Source organism: Ipomoea nil, unplaced genomic scaffold (genome assembly GCF_001879475.1).
Source record: "Ipomoea nil cultivar Tokyo-kokei standard unplaced genomic scaffold, Asagao_1.1 scaffold1474, whole genome shotgun sequence".
NCBI classification, from domain to species: domain Eukaryota; kingdom Viridiplantae; phylum Streptophyta; class Magnoliopsida; order Solanales; family Convolvulaceae; genus Ipomoea; species Ipomoea nil.
This window is the reverse complement of record NW_017617902.1, coordinates 452,282-470,002: the sequence shown is the minus strand read 5'-3', so window position 1 is coordinate 470,002 and position 17,721 is coordinate 452,282. Positions and strand designations below refer to the sequence as shown.

The 17,721-nt window shown below is 39.3% G+C and overlaps 1 protein-coding gene across 4 annotated transcripts; it reads right to left on the bottom strand.

Moving 5' to 3' along the window:
* Window positions 1-8,301: 8,301 nt before the first annotated feature.
* LOC109188682 (phototropin-2-like) lies at window positions 8,302-12,993 on the bottom strand. 4 transcript variants are annotated; one of them, XM_019339309.1, is made up of 7 exons: window positions 12,907-12,978; window positions 12,616-12,684; window positions 12,316-12,420; window positions 12,025-12,084; window positions 11,835-11,924; window positions 11,503-11,560; window positions 8,302-8,320 (listed from the first exon to the last, which is right to left on the bottom strand). In XM_019339309.1, the coding sequence occupies exons 2-6, from the start codon at window positions 12,658-12,660 to the stop codon at window positions 11,555-11,557; spliced, it is 306 nt and encodes a 101-aa protein (XP_019194854.1). In that variant the 5' UTR covers window positions 12,661-12,684; window positions 12,907-12,978; the 3' UTR covers window positions 8,302-8,320; window positions 11,503-11,554. The 4 variants fall into 4 exon arrangements, with proteins under 4 accessions (XP_019194854.1, XP_019194855.1, XP_019194853.1 ...); XM_019339310.1 differs by lacking the exon at window positions 8,302-8,320 and adding an exon at window positions 11,094-11,190 and having other exon boundaries at window positions 12,616-12,681; window positions 12,907-12,993; XM_019339308.1 differs by lacking the exon at window positions 8,302-8,320 and adding an exon at window positions 11,094-11,190.
* Between the last annotated feature and the right edge of the window lie 4,728 nt (window positions 12,994-17,721).

Here is a 17,721-nt window from a genome sequence, read left to right as displayed (position 1 = left end):
CATTTGTTATAAATTGCAGTCCAGCTAGAAAAATTAAATTACAGTAATGAACATAATCGTACATAAATAAATTGAGACAGTGAGAAGTTGAGTTAATGTCACATGGGATCCTCCGAATATACTGGTTTTGCTACGTTTAGTCCTAAACTTTCAAATTGACTATATGTGGTTCTTCGGCTTTCAAATTTAACCATTCGTGGTTCAAGTTAACCATTAACGAGCCTTCAACTTTCAAAATTTAACCACCTGTGATCCTCTTGAAAGGACCATGAGTGATTAACTTGGACGACGAATTGTTAAATTTGAAAGTTGAAGGATCACAAATGGTCAATTTGAAAGTTTAGGACTAAACATGGCAAAATCACTATACTCGGAAGACCTCATATGGTATTAACTTGTGAGAAGTTTAAACAGTTAAACACTAGCTTAATTTTTTATTTTTCAAATCACTATATAGTTTTTACCTTGAACAAGTTCTTGTAATTGTTGATATAATTCTCATTGGTTTGAAGTAAGGACCCATTTTTTTTCTCATGAACACCTTCCTTTCTCTCAAACTCCTTACCTCTCTATCCCCACTCCTCCTATCCAACACCTCTTAGCTTTACCCCACCAAAGAGGGGTAGCAATTTGACATGAATTTCGGTGAAAGTATTTTGCATGTTTGGTAGTAGGGTGTGTGGAATTGGAATGATTACCAATATTGATGTTTGGTTGTGTATGATCCTATAATGGGAATAAATATTTAAAAAATACAAAAATAAAAAATCAAGGCAATTGATCGTAATATAATGACATCCAATGCATCAAAATGAACCAAAAAAAAAAATTAAAACAAAAATCTAAAAGTACTAATCCAAAAATAAAAATTGGATGACCAATAAGATTGAAATGATACCACTTTTTTAATTAGGGAATGAGATTTTTAATTGAAAGGTTAATCAAATCTCATAGTTAGGGTTGTGTTTTAAAAAAGTTATCAACCAAATAATAACTATGATTTTGATTCTCATTCCTAGTATATATATAAACCAATGAACCAAATACACTCTTAATTCTTCCTCATCAATCTCACAACTCACATTTTCCTAACCCGCCCAAGTATAAGAATTGGACTTCACGTCACTCCCTCACTTGCACTCTGGCTTTCCATTGGTGTGAAACGCCATCATTAATGTGTTACAAAAATGCCACGAAAATTTGTAAAGTGCGGATTGATATTGTATTGATTTGTGTTCAATATAATTTAAAAGTTTGTTTGAATTGTGTAAATATCGTGTATATATTTGTCTTTACACTAGTTGATGTAAATTCGCATGATATTGATAAGTACGATAAATTTTCTTAAAATTTGTATATTGACTAATTTAGTAGAATTGCATATTTAATAAAGTTATAATATATGTTTTGTTATTGATAATATAAATAAGAAAAATTAGGTGAGAGGACTAGTGCTTAGTGTCTATAAGAACGACCCCATCAAATTATGTGAAACTCTAGAGTAAAGATGCCAAGGCTTGATCATGTTGTGTCCATATCCGGTCACAATCTACCATTCAACAATTTTTATTTTTATTTTTTGTTTAAAAACAGGGGCGGAGGGACGTATGGTGGTGCAAATCAAAATCCTTCTAGAAGAGTTCAAAAGGCTTGATTCAAGCCCGAGCTCGCGTGCGCGGGCACGAATTTTGGCTGGCCTCGCGGGCACGAATTTTGGCTGGCCTTGCGGGCACGAATTTTGGCTGGCCTTGCGGGCTAAGTTATGCCAAACGACAGAATCATTTTCCAACATACGCCACTGGAGGTGGCCGAAACCACGGAGGTTTCGGCCTAGCTGCCTAGATGGTTTCGGCCTAGGGTCGAAACTTCCTTCCAAGTTTCGGCCTGGGGTCGAAACTGGAAGTTTCGGCCTACACGAACCTGTGCAGTTCTGTGACCGTTGGGTGTTCAATTCTACTATTACGGAATTAATTTTGAGTTAATTCCAATTTTATTTTTCGAATTGAAACCCAGGTTTAAGGCTGCTGTTACAGGAAGGTGAAGGGGTGCCCTTAAGTGCCATATTAAATGCTATTAAATCCTTCACCCCTATATAAATAGGAGTTGGGTAGTAGAGTTTTATACACAGAATCACACAACACGAGAGTATAGTTTTCAGCTTCAAAAATCTCTGCTTCTACTCCTTCTTAGCCATACTTTGTTCTTAGCCTGTCTTGCTCGCCGGATTCCTTGTTTGAGTGCTCAAACATTGAATCACTAGCAAGTTTTATCCTGGGAAGCCTAGGCCACAACGCTCCTAGCATCTACGCGAGGTGACAAATAAGATTTTAAGGAAAGAGTGCTCACTTGACTCTTGTAAAAACCCAACACCAAACACTAGCCATATTTCTCCATCTTTCATTCCCTTTGTTTTTCAAAAAATAATAATTTTATTTTTGATTATTATTTGTTTTTCTACCAACGATTCCTACAGAACATACTACTCTTTTGTTCAACAGGTCAAATGTCATCCACGTACACAGTCATAAGTAAGCACAAGAAGGAGATCACATGTCTAGATCATGGTTGCTTGAGCTCACAAAATTAAGGCTGCGCTGTGTATTTGGATTGAACTTAATTTACCGCATGCTGTATACTATATAATATAATAATAAAGAAATATTGCTGGAGCTGACATGATTCGATCAAGTCTGCTCTTATCCATTTCATAATTATTACAATCAGCTCTATTGTGTTCATTTATGTGCATTTTCAAGTGAACATACCAAAATTATTCATGTATCGAAAAATGATTAATGTTCTACTCTTAGGGTCTCTTTGGAAACTCCAAAAATAATTTCTTAAATTTTTCAGTGTTGGGATACTTAAAAAAATGAAGTCAACGAAAAATATTCATTTTAGTCAACAAAAAAGCTGAATTTAGCAAAAAATGTCTTCTTAATTTTTAAATTTTTTTTTTCTGATTCTTTATTTTCCATCTATCTTTCCTATCTTCTTTTTTTTAAGTTAGTTTTTTTACTATTATTATTACCACTACCACCACAATTACCATTGTACTACAACACAACCACACTATCACCACAACCAACACCACCATCACCAAAACCATCACACCACACCTTGTTGCAAATCATGGCAATAGTCGACCAAAGTTCATTTTTTTCAGCGTCGACAATTGATTGATTCGTACACACCCCGAGTCAATTAGCTAGTTCCATCAATGGTGCTTTCATCAAGAACTCGACATACAAGCTCAAGCATGATATCTACGACTATCATCATTCATTCATACGCACTACAAGAGAAACAGAACACAACGCAACACTCCATTTTTGTAGCCATAAATTTTTTTACAGATCTAGCTTAAAGAAAATCAGGCCACGCCCACTAAGAGAAAAGAGACGACATGGAGGAGGAGTATACGAGGAAGAAGATAATTGCAGGCAAAATTGAGTGAAAAGATTAAGGGGTGGCCTTTCGTTGGAGAACATCAGTACAGGTGTTAATATTTTTGTCTAGCAGTTCACCTTGCCTTTTATAAAGCGGAAGGCAGACTTGCACAATTTATCAGCTCATACAATAGACAAAGCTTAGACAATACTTATTGTAACTAACCTAACAGACTAAGTAATTAACCAACTTTCTGTTAGTAGTCTCTGTATATATAGCTTCACTGTTACATTGTTGAACTTCTTGAATGAAATACTTTTTCTGTTTCTCCACATTCTTTCTAGCTTCTTCTTCATTTCGTGAAATGGTATCAGAGCCATAATCATGGCTTGGCGAACACCCAGTGTTAACATGGTGCAGCAAGCAACGACTTCGAATGAGGGACTCGGTGTAACACCCCGTGTTACGACCTTCAAGTCCGAATAAATTACTAAATTAATTTCACTAATTAAAATAATTAAAATGGGATTTAATCCAATTATAATTCCCTTAATTAACTCAGGTGGTCCAGGATGAATTGTGAACATTTACCTGAACCAGGAACCTTAAGCCCACAGGGAATAAGGTAAGCTGGCATTATTATTCAGAGTTTCAGACCTTGAATAGGTTTCCCCTAAACATATAAATAGGAGATTATGAAACAGATAGAACCCTTCCTCTCCCCTCCCTCACTCGAAATTACTCGCAGGAACTCCAGCCGAGGAAATCCCCCACCAACAGGCCTAGGAAGATCAATTGGAAGGAGAATCTTAGGGAAGAACCTTAGTAGCCAGGGATATTGGTTAGGGCTAAGAGGTAACCCATGTCTTACAAAACCCATTTTCCTTGCTATATCTTATTCATTGGCTCCTTTGATATATGATTCTGTGTTTGAGTCTTGATAGAGCTTTGTTTAGGGTTTATATTGTGTTTATATGATAATCTTGATGTTCTTGACATTGTAATTAATTATGTGAATGATCTTGTATTTTGATTATGTCTAGAGCCCTAGGGTTTATATCGTGAATTTCGTATTATGATGATCTTGGTATATTTGGGTGGGATTATGCATGATCAAGTGTTGAGTCTATCCTAGGACTTGTGTTTAGGACCTTGCATATAGATTTCTTGATATTCCTTTGGTTCCGGATGCTCCTGAACCCTATATAATTAATGTTGAGTCTTGGTATGTTTAGGAATCGTGTTAGAAAATATTTGGTATGATTCTTGGTTTAATCCCGTTAATTTACTATGTGGTGTTGTCATTATGTGTTTGAATGTGTTTGGACATGGTTTCGGGTTCCACGAGAGATCCTGGGACCGAAAGTTGCCTGAGAGTCAGTGGGGGGTAGGGGTGCCCGCCACCTACCCGCTGCCCATGGTTACTATTCCAGCGGGCAGCCGGCGGGCAGGCGACTGCCCGCTGGAATAGTATGTCACCGCCGGCGGGTGGTCCTCCATCCGCCACCCACCTGCTGGAAACCCGGCGTGGTTCATGGTGTTTTTTCACGTTTGATGTTTCCTATTGTCCCATTTTACCCCGGGTATCGTCCTAGGAACTTATGTGTAATATGTGTCGTTATTGTTGTGCCTTGATTGTTATATGCTTATGTGTTGATTGATTGAATGGTGATGAGTATCGTGGTCATTGCGCAATGGCTGGTGTGACTGATGATGATGATGATGATGATGAGATTGTGATTGGTGGAAATGAATTGTTGGAGATTGGAACCACTTGTGCCCGGTCATTATACTAAAGGTACAGGCCATGGCGGTGACTATGCTGAAGGCACACACCCACCTTCGACTAGCTTGCCGTTGAGCATGGGTCAGGTTATAAGTGCTGTAGTGTCATGTTAGAGCTATATGCGCTAACCCCTTGATATTGGCACTAGAGGTGCAGCTTATGTGAATGGAACTGCGTCACCAACTTGATATGTTGGTGGTTGATATGTGGTTTGTCGGTGGGGGCGTGTAGTTGCCCGGAGGAATAAGGGGTGGTGATATAAGGGTGGCCTGGAGGGTATAGGTTGGAACAGATATAAGGACGGATGGGAGCTACAAGGTTGGAACTTGGTATAAGGTTGGAGGATGAATTGTGTGCTTTGATGACTGCTTGCTAATTGATTGCCTTGAATGCCTTCGATGCCTCTAATTGTTATTCATATGCTTATCTGTCTGTTATGTCTTGTATTGCGTTCACTGCTTGCTAATTGATTGCCTTGAATGCCTTCGATGCCTCTAATTGTTATTCATATGCTTATCTGTCTGTTATGTCTTGTATTGCGTTCTTAGGAAGCATGTTAGTCCTTATGATTATTCTATATTGTTGAGTCTGTTATTATGTCTTAAGTCTTTATCTTGGATTTAAATTAGAGTCTCGTAAGTATATATGTATTCCATTTTCAAAATGAGTTTCTTATATCTACCTATATTGTACTTAACGCATTTGCGTGGGTTACTAGCATTATTTGCTGACGGTTGTTACACCGAATGTTTTTCAAGAACAGTTGAGTAGCGTCGGAGCGCGGTAGTGGACTTAGTTAGATAGCCCTAGCATTAATGAGATGGCCTGCGTGCCTTGATTTACATTTAAGTACTGATTACGCCTTATTAGTTAGTTTAGCCTGTGCATCTGAGTTCTCTAGCTCAGGTGTGGCATAGCACCCCGACTATCATGTTTAGTTTATGTTCTGATTGGGGAATTAATAATAGATTCGCCTTTATTTATAAGTTTTAAATATCTCTAAATTTAGGGTTGTTACAGTGTGTATCAAAGCCTAGCTTTGACCCTAGGATAAAACCCCTAAGACGAAACTTTATGACATTAAGTTCGGACTCTAGGTGCTTAAGTACATAGGATCTAGGAAACTTAGGAAGTGCGGTGAGGCAGTGTGTTTATTTACCGTCTTATGCTCAACTCACTTTAGCTTGTATCTACAAATATATACTCTGTGCTTAGCATAGGAAATTCTTGCAGACAAGGACGCAAACCTCTAACTCACGCCCATGCCTGGTATTAAATCTATAGACAACTGGGATGACACCATCAGGAGAACAACTAGAACCCCACACGCATGATCTCCTGACTCAGAACCTGCAACGATTGACCCAGATCGTTCAACCACTGAACCACGCCTTAACAACCAATAATGATCTAGCCTCAATAGGTGGAGATCTTGACTTAGTACGCCGAATAGGTGGAGATCTTGAATAGAATTCCCTTGCAATATAATCCAGTTCAAGTTGGACGGAATACAGGTAATCTTGGGAATGAACAGGCTGGGGAAATTCAAGGCACAGATCCTATGCGGTGAACAAAAAGTGGTCTTAAGGGGACCAAACGGGAAACAGGTGTCCTATCGCGGATTCGCCAAGAATTCAGAAATCAAACTAGTGAACAGGATGAAAATGAAGAAGTACTTAACAAGAGGGCACGAAGCCTTTCTTTGCTCAATTGATGATTTGGATGCCGAAAATAACGAACCGCGGATAATTCCGGTAGTGGACGAATTCGCGGACGTTTTCCCAAAAGAAATCCCCGGAGTACCTCCGCCCAGAGAAGTGGAATTCACTGTGGATTTGATGTCAGGCGCTGCCCCTATCTCAAAACCACCCTATAGGTTGGCACCAAGAGAAATGCAAGAACTGAAAGCACAGCTACAAGACTTGTTAGATAAAGGGTACATACGCCCTAACACCTCACCATTGGGAGCACCGGTACTATTCGTCAAAAAGAAAGATGGAAGCATGCGATTATGCATTGATTAAAGGGAATTAAATCAGGTTACCATAAAGAACAAGCATTCCCTCCCTCAGATAGACGACTTGTTAGACCAACTCAAGGGAGCAGGGGTGTTCTCGAAAATCGATCTGAGATCCGAATACCATCAAATAAAAGTGGCCATCCCAGACATCCCAAAGACAACCTTCCGAACCCGCTACGGCCACTATGAGTTCACAGTAATGCCATTCGGGCTAACCAATGCGCCCGCAGTATTCATGGATCTCATGAACCGTGTATTTCGACACTACCTTGATGACTTCGTGATTGTATGTAATTTTGCATTCTCTCACTCTTAGTCAATTTTAATGTAGTTGGACTGTCGAATTAGAGTGACTGATTTGTAGATAAGATCAATCAGTAAGATAGATCACAGTGCGAGTAAACGAGAGAGACAGCATAACAAATCAACACACAAGATGTTTTCCCAATTCGATATAGTGTGTATCTACGTCTGGGGGACGATCACTTAGGCGTCCAATCCACTATAACATAATCAAGTGTACAACGCTAGAGAAACAATAATCTCACCCAAGTGCCCCACACAAGGTACGTACCCAGTCTACACAGATCTAGTGGATTGTTGAAGATGGAGAGCCACGCATCTAGAAGTCCAAGGAAATCCCTTCACTTGGAGAGCCAACTCTGATGCAGTCCACTTCAGTGACGTTCTATTTAGTTGTTCCCACAACTTGTGATCGTAGTGTCCTTTCATTTAAGCAACCAGTGTCCTTCCCATGTTCATCGTCATAATCACCATACACATATTGTGTTGAGAAGGAGTAATCAAATCAAAGATGAGTTCTCATAAAATCTGTATGGAGTGTTTCTTCTGTCTCAAAGTCGTAACCCTAATTCTTGATGAATAAGAGTACTTATAGTTCCACCAATAAACACTCTCCATAGATATCATTGATTCTAGAATGTAGGACTGCAATATAGGAATGTAATCTTTGAAGATTAGGTCCATACTTTTCCCAAAAATATTCGCTGATCTTCTTTCCAAAACTGCCTTTAGTAAACCGCGTACAGCCTTATAGAAATCTGCTTCCTAAAACAGATCTTCAGTGTCAGTCCTTCTGTTGTTGCTTCTGATTGATCAGTCATCTGTAAAGATAGACAGAGTCAAGCTAAACCTATCTTAGTATGCCATAATAATATTGCCAATTATAAGGTGGGGTTTTTTATCGAACAATTAAAAACACTAACAAACTCCCCCTTTGGCTATTATTTAGCAAAACAACTCGACTAAGTAGATAGACATAAAGAACTAAGATAGGTTATTATAAAGAAACAGCCCATGAGTCTGATCTGATTACATAGCAGAGAGAAAACAAAAACAAATATCAAAACACAATTTAAGATCATTCTTCAAAGATGCAGCGGTGCCATCAAAACAAACGATAAAAACAAACGCCTAGCCAGGGCCAGAAGGTAAACACAGACAACCAAAAAAACAAACTCCCCCTGAGTTCAATATATACTCCCCATTTTTGCCAATGAGAGCCAAAGGTCAAGCATTGGAGGGAGCGTCACTGTCGGACGTCGCAGGTGCAGTCGCCGCAGATTCTGATAGGCTGAAACGAAGGACGGTTGCAAGTTCAGAACGGGCCCCTGTCAGTTGTTTAGCAATAATGCTGTGAACAGTCTCAAGGTCAGAGACTCTTGCTTTCAACTGAATGGAGAGTTGAAGATCCTTTGCGTGGGGCGAGTCATCAGCCACAGTATCAGGTTCAGGGTTGGAAGAAGCAGTCACCGGAATAACATCGCAAATGTGATCTCCAGTCAGAAGATGCTTATCAACAGTATAGAGCAGGATTGAACTGATCACTTCACTCGGCATAGGCTCAAGACCCTGAGTTGTAAGAATGCCATAAATCATATTCGGAAAGGGTAGCCTTACCTTCTGTTCTCGTGGATGAATCAAGGTGAGGATGTGGTAGTAAATCCGGTTTCCCATATCAATCTGCATCCTTATTCCAATTCGAAACAAGAAACCTGCCAGATGCTTGCCAACAGTATGAAAGTGAGCCGATGGGAGCTAGTTATGAAGAGCTAGGCGATGCAGAATAACATATCTGGAAGTGAGTTGAGAGCTCTGCAGATAATCTTTGTCACCCGTAGGCCAAGATTCAATTTGACCACCTGTAAGGGTTTTGGCTACCACGTTCCAGTCTGAGATTGCCTCTTCTTGCACAGTAGTCAGTCCATAGTATTTATTGATCATGTCAGGCCCAAACAAGTACCACTTCCCTCTGATGAAAATCTGCATTGTTCGTGGCCCGATTAGGATGTCCATTTCATCATTGAGATTGCAGTAGAATTCATACGTGAAGAACTTTGAGTATGGGCAGATGGCAGTTACAGTCTTCAGCCATCCTACTTCATTCAGCAGAGGTAGAATATCACATACAGAGTTCAGCTAGTTCTCATCCACAGACCGTTGCACAATAAGGTCTCGTCTGACCATAGTAGACCATTTTCCCTGTGCAGCAGGAGATACAAACTGAGGCTGGTAAACAGATGTATCAGATTCTTCAACAGGTAGAACTTCAGGAGTGATGCTTCGGCCTCTGGAACGTGTGGATGGTTTCCCCTTTTTGGTAGACGACGACGGTACAGTAGCATATTGAATCTCCGTAGGACCCTTTTGTTTGACAGATGATCTCAGAGTCTTGAACACTCGTTGAATAGGTAGATTAGCTTCAGTTTTGACGGTTTCACTATACTTCATTCTCTTCTCAGGCTGGCTCACATCAGCACTGTCACCATCGGTCTCTACAACAACTTTCACTGATACATTCTTTCTTTTAGACCTTCTCATTTCTTTGGATGGGGATTGAGCAGGAGATGCAGAAAAACTGGAATCAGAGACATTAGCAGATGAGTTCCCAATAAGATTTGTAATCTCTCGAATTTTAAAGGTGGTGGAGTCAGGATGAGCTGTGGCCTCAACTGTCGGATCCGTAGATGCATGAGCTTGGGTACCATACACTTCAGTGAGGATCTTGTCATCTTCACTCGAGGATTCCGAAGGGTGAATCACTCTGTAGGGTTCTGGAATGGAGGCTTTAGGTACACCAGCAACGTGCCTAACTTGTTCAAGATCCTCTGTCAAAGATGAGGAGGTGTAGACCGGAATACTAACCATATTTGTGGGTTCATGGGGGCTAGAAGATTTCACATTCTCAATCACCGTAGGCACATCAGAGGGATTAACAGAAACATCGATTTCTTGTGGGACATCAACAACAACATCAGGAGGCAGAGCAATATTATCAGTATAAAAAACGACAATACTTAGATTGTTCTGCAGTTGGCTTGAACTTTTCTACAGAAGCTCTAGGAGACTCATTATGCAAGGTATCAGACTTTTCAACCGATAAGTAAGTAGGATCAACAGATACAGATGGTTTTTCAGAGTCTAAAGCCAACACTAGTACAGAAACAGTCATTCGCGTCCAAAGTTAAGGCTAATTCGCGTCCAAAGTAGCTGGGACGCAGATGGCGGGGACGCTGATTGTATAAACAATCAGCGTTCAAAGTAGCTTTGGACGCGCAAAATGATTATTCGCGTCCAAAGTTGAAGAACTTTGGACGCGAAAAATGATAATTCGCGTCCAAAGTTCGTGCGTATAGTGTTTATTTATTTTTAAAAAAAATACTATACGCGTCCAAAGTTTCTGAACTTTGGACGCGTATAGTGAAAAGAAATTAAAAAAAACACCTTTTTTTATAAAACTACCAATATTTTCCTGTACATCCCAACATAACTACCAAATAATATATTTCAACATTAATCAATTTAAGATGTATATTACACACCAATTCTATCAACTACTTCTCAACATATATCTACACTATGCAAGGAGTATACAATTTCATCTTTCATTATAACATAAACAAAAAGAAAAATATTTAAGAAAAAAATTAACAGCTTGAACTCTTCTCTATCTTTTCCAATGCTACAACCAATACTGGTGAAAACAAAACCAAAATTTACCTAATGTTAAAAATTAATCTCTATCTTTTCCAATGCTACAACCATTTAAGAAAATTTCACACTAGTAATAGTAAGGACCCAATGCCAAGCAATTTCATTGAAAAGAAATTAATATGAAAAAATAAAATAAACAAAATGTAGAAAGTACAACTCACTAGGCAAGTCAATACTAAAGTCTTATCACTAAAAAATAAAATATATATACATTCATGAGTTCAGTACTAAAGTCTTATCTCTATATATAATAAAAAAATTGCAAATTCTTCATATTATATAAATGACTTACTTCTCTGCATTCCAAGCTTAGCAGCTTCAACAGCAATGGGAAAAACTGCAATTCATAACTAAATTTAAACAAAAACATATTAGTCTACTTTAAAATATCCAATTAACTCATAAATTGGTAACATTAGCCCTCCTAAATATAATTGCACAAAAGTTAGAAACTTAAGAATACTAATGTAAACTAACATTAACCATCACTCATCAGTATTGAAAATCCCAACAATACTAAACTATGCTAATCTGCTAGACTCGTTTTTAGATTTTATCTAGAAATTCTTGAAGATAGTTTAACCAACATAGTCTCATTTACCGTGGATTTCACAAGATTTGTACCTTTTGTATGGCTCCCCATGAAGCACTGCCCTTCTTATGAGGCCTGGGAAAGACGGGGAGAGAGTGTAAAGCCCACAAGTCTTCTGGTTTCTGAAAGTTCCCCAGTAGAGAATTTGCATCAACCAAAATGAATTAGACATCACATATAAGATTTCTTTTGATCCAATTTAGAGCTAAATGAATACCTTACCATGTTTGCATCAGGAAGTTCTCTAACAGCTTCATCAACGTTTTCCGCAGTAGCCTTGAGCTGGAAAACAAAATGTGCATAGATTTACTAGAACACTATGTTCTTGTGTGTCAAAGGAATGCAATCATATTTGAGAAATAACTTGGCAACCTTAAACAAAAAAAAAAAAAAAAAAAAAAATACCTCATAGCAAAGCTTTAAAGTTCAGGAGTATTATAAGAATCAATTTTTTTTAAATCAAAAAAAGAGATGTATGTAACTAAGAAACAGAGATAGTAGCAGAATACATACCAACTTAGCACTTTCTTGCTCCGTTTTATCTGAGAGGCGGTTCCTTAATGGTTCTACATGCTGACTTCCATCTAATTGGACACCAATGAAGTATTGTAGCTCTCCCTAAAAAAGCAAGATCCGAAAAACAATATTATTGACTTACATATACACATATATAATACAACAATTAATAAATAGGTAGGCTCTTTAGATCATGCATGCTGACCATGTTGAGCTTTAGTCCATTATCCCTAGAAAATAAGTGTTTCCATAGATGATGTTAAACAAAGCACACCAATTAGAGATAGACATGCTCACAGAAGTTGGGACACTTCCATATTTGCTGATCTCTATAAACCTCATTCTGATGCTCTGCCATGATATCTGCTGCAAATTGCAGATCAGACTAGGGATTTTTAGTCCCAGGTTCAAACTCCTCTATCATCAAGATCTCATATAGCAAATCAGTTCAAGACTCAAAATAATCACTTAACCAAACATTTTCTTCATCTCAGATTCTGCTTCTGTTCAGGGTATCACTTAGAAAACCAAAACCAACTCAAACTAGACCACTCTTAAAATTAAAACAAGCATTGTCTCAGGTCAGACCTTCAATCTCAGTAGCCAGTAGATAGCCAATCTTGTAGCTTAAACCATGTAGCAACTTTCAAACCAGATTCCATCAAGATTTGTTCAAAATTCTACCAAGGTTTCAGAGGTCCATTAAGCATGATGGACCCTCCTTATTCCTCCCTTTTAGCTTTCTTCTTCCAAATTACATTTCAGCTCAGATCAATTAACACCTGCAAGCCAAATAAAGAATGCTAAGGGTGTGGCTTCATCTTCACAGATCACAGCCTGTGAATCAGCCAAAGTTACCTCATTAGTACACTGCAGCAGCAAACCAGCTTCTAGATAAGCCACCTGCAACTCTATTCTCAGATTTTGCATAACAAGGGTCTCATCTCCCATAACAGGATCAACCACTTGGCAGCTACAAAACTCCACTTAAAAGCTTCGAATTGTAGCTGCAAGCACTCAGACTCAGATCAGATCTTCAATCTTATCACAAAGAGTCCACCCAACAGGGTGGACCTCCTTATTCCTCCATCTCATACATCTAATCTGCAGAACCTCAAGAAAACCAGAGCTATCCTTTCCCAGGAAGGGATCAAACATCTGGCCAGCAGTCACCTTCCACTAAAAGCTTCAGGTTGCTGCTGTATATGGATCAAACATCTGGCCAACAGTCACCTTCCACTATAGTTCTTGGAATATTCAAACCCAGCGAGATCAACTTGTCAAAAGAAGAAGACGAAATGAGAAAGAGAAAATCTGAACAGATAGAAAATCTGAGTACTCTAGAACGGAAGGGGCGGCTCTCTATTGCTTCACGCGGCATTAAGTTTCTCCATCAGGTTAGCTTTCTCAATTCTTAACAGGTTTATCCTTGCAAATCTTAATTTTCTCCCAAATACATTGGCGGATCTGCATGCTGCAGCTGTGGGGGTTGTATATATATAATTTTTTATTTTTTTTATTTTCCATATTGATAGCGTGAGTTCCAGCTCCTCATCATCTTCAACCTTCTGCAGCTACGCAATCTGCGCTTCTACATCTCAAGATTCAAGCTCTTCCGTGCCACTCTGTCTCTCCCTCCGCACTCCGGCAGTCCGCCCTCGTCAGTCGTCTCTCGTCTCTCACCGCCTCACGCCCTTCGCCCTTGCTCGGTCGCTCCTCACATCCTCAGACGGTCAGCGACTCACCGGCGACCGTACGGGACTCAGCGACTGCAACTCCACTCCCTCAAGGTAAATTTTTACATATTAAAATTAAAATGAATTTCATACATTATATATGCTGGATTTTATGCGAATATATGGATCTGGCCAGCAGTCACCTTCCACTAAAAGCTTCAGGTTCCAGCGGAGCTTGCAAACACCTTTAGTCGGTTGGGAGCATTAGAGTCCAAACGGCACCGAGAAGGAAGAGTAGCAGAGGCAGGGAGGCGCACGACGAAGTCACGTAGGGTGGCTTTGCGGTGGGAGTGTGGGGAGAAGGCGGGATTGGGTGGGCAGAAACAGGAAGACGCCATAGAGAGAGAGAAAGGTCGGAGTGGATGAAGATTAGAGCGGATGGAGATGGTTTATGCGTAGCTACTGGGTTGTTAGGGTTTGGATTAAAAAAATAATTCGCGTCCAAAGTTTGCCACTTTGGACGCGAGTGATGAATGAGATTCTATTATTCGCGTCCAAAGTATTGAGCTTTGCACGCGAGTGATGGATGAGATTCTATTATTCGCGTCCAATGTATTGAGCTTTGGACGCGAATAATAGAAGACTTTTATTATTGGCGTCCAAAGTACAGAGCTTTGGTCGCCAATACTGTTTTAAAATTAAAAAAAAAAAAGAAAATTATTTATATAGTGGCATTTTAATTACAAAAATGCCACCGCATTACACTTTAGGCGTCCAAAGTTCTAACTTTGGATGCGAATTAGTCGATTTTATTGATATTTTTTGTACTAGTGCAACACATTCTCAGAATCAACATGAACAATAGATGGGGTAGCCTTAGACACCAGAGTCTCAAGCTTATAAGGTGAAATACCTATAGGAGAGTCAGAGGAATTTGACCTGTTTTGCAGAGTCTCAATGCGGTGACTAGCTTCATTCTTCGCAGCCTGACGATACAAAGGTTGAGCAATTTCTTGTCGACGGGAGAAATCTTCAGACTCAAGGGCTCTTTGAGCAAAGTAATGTAGGAACGCCCCAGCACGATTTCCATCCAAGGGCTCTGGAATAGATGCCGGAACAATATCATCACCTGCTTCAGAGGTCAGCAGCAAAAGCTCACCGGTGTCATCGTCGGACCAATCGGCATAAAACTCAGGATAATCGGACAGTACAGTGATAATGATTTCGTCGCGGAGAAGAGGATCAAGTTCCAATTTTTTCTTCATAGCCAACAGAAGCAAGGTTTTGACATGTTTGGTTGCTGTTTCTTGTGAATGCACTTTTCTTCCAAGCTTGATGATCATATTACGAACTGCATCCGCCATTGATGAGAGATTCGAGAGGACGAAGAAGCAAACCCTAGATAGGTGATTAAGAAGAATACTGCCTGTATGTAGAAAGAGAGTCTCTTGATCGTTTTTCTCAAGACTTCCTTGATACGTGATTATAAAAACCAAGGGAGAAGAGCCCCAATAAATGCAGCTAGTCAGATATCATGCAGACATGATGTGATTGACGCAACGATACATCTCCTTTTTAGGATGGAAACGGACCCCAAGGCAATTCAAATTTTGAAAAGAGATTACGATCTTTTAAAAATATCATTACGATAAATTAGGATATTAGAATCCTCTTAACAAAATAGAGAGGAGACTGAGAAAGAAATCAAACCATAAGTCTGACCTGTATCATTAAAACTTTACTCCTCTCTGAATGACCATCGGCTGAATTAGTCAATTCTGCAAATTCTCATAGCAGACCTGAGCACATCAAAACGATTTGTGCCTAATGGCTTAGTCACAATGTTAGACAGTTGGTTGTCAGTCTGAATATACTCCATTTCAATCTCCTTGGATTCAACCAGGTCTCGGATGTAATGATGCCTGATGTCAATATGCATTGTTCTGAAATATTGAACTGGATTCTTAGAGATATTGATAGCAGTGACATTGTCACAATAGAGTATCATAATCCCTTGACTAAGATCATAGTTTAATAACATCTGTTTCATCCACACTGATTGAGCACAGCATACACCAACAGCTATGTATCCTGCCTCTGCAGTACTTAATGAAATCGAGTTCTGTTTCTTACTCAGCCATGACACCAAGTTCTTACCAACCAAGAAGCAACCATCAAATGTGCTTTTACAGTCATCACTTGCACATATTCCAACACTGAGAATTATGTCTGGACGATTGACAATTATATACAACAGACTCCCGATCTGACTTCGATAGACTGTGTTATCCACTGATACACCTGTTTCATCTTTTGACACTTTTGTGGATGTAGAGATAGGTGTCCTGGATGGTTTACTTGATTCCAGATCAACCTTCTTGACTAGGTTCTTAACATAATTTTCTTGTGAGATGAAGTATCCTTTAGAGCTTTGCGTGACTTGCAGTCCTCGTTTATGTTCATGCTGATGTAAGTACTGAGTCAGTCGTTTATACCACGCCCGTGGAGCATGTTTGAGACCATAGAGCGCCTTTCGAAGATTATAAACATATGATGGATGGTCTGGATCTTTGAATCCTTTAGGTTGATCCACATACATATCTTCATGCAGATAGCCATTCAAAAATGTTGTCTTAACATTTATCTGAAACAGTGTGAATCCCAGAATACATGTGACAGCCAACAGAATCCTGATTGACTCGAGTCTTGCTACAGGAACAAACTTCTCAACATAGTCAATTCCTTCAATCTGGGTGTACCCTTGCGCCACTAACCGAGCTTTGTTCCTTGCAATACTTCCTGCTTCACCTTGTAAAGCTTCTTTAACGTCCTTAGGTTCAGTTTATGAAGTATAACAAGCAGAATCAGATATCTCTTTAAGGTTATTTCTTATTCTGCTTCTGGTCTTCATTACATATGTCAGATCTCCAATGATGTTATCAGATGGATGGTTTTTCTGAGTTCTTGTATGGTTGTCTTTGCCTGTATCTGCAGGATGGGTGCTTTCTTGATCAGATCTTTCTTGATCATCATCTGAAGATTCTAAAGTCTTGAGCTGATAATTGTCGTCAGTAGTTCTTACGGCACTGATAGAAGGGACTGTCTTAGACGCAAATACTGATGTTTCCACAGACTCATCTGGGTTGTCTACTATCACCATATTTACTGATTCCATCACAGACTGAGTTCTCTTGTTGTATATTCTGTATGCCCGACTGTTTGGTGAGTAATCAAGAAAGATGCTCTCATCACTTTTGAATTCAAATTTTCCTCTTTGTTCTCTGTCAATCAACACATAATAGTTGTCTGAAGATCGGGTTCCTTTCATAACTAAATGATCTGAGTTGTCACTAACTCTGCAACAGTTGTGGTTGAAATACACATTCCAGTTTTGATCACACAACTGACTTATACTGATCAAATTAGCTTTCAATCCACTGACCAACAGAACTTCTTCCAAGTGAGGTAAACCAGGTACATTCAGTGTTCCTTTCCCAATTATTTTACCTTTCTGACCATCTCCATATGTAACAGACCCACTGCTTGGTTGAATGGACATGAGACACTTCACATTCCCTGTCATATGTCTAGAACAACCACTGTCGAAGTACCATCTTGCTTCAGTCATTGATGCGGTTAGAACTATCGTGGGTTAGCATATCACTTCTGACTTTCTAACCCATACCTGCTTTCTGAACGGAGCAATAGTCTTGTTCTTGTATTTCTC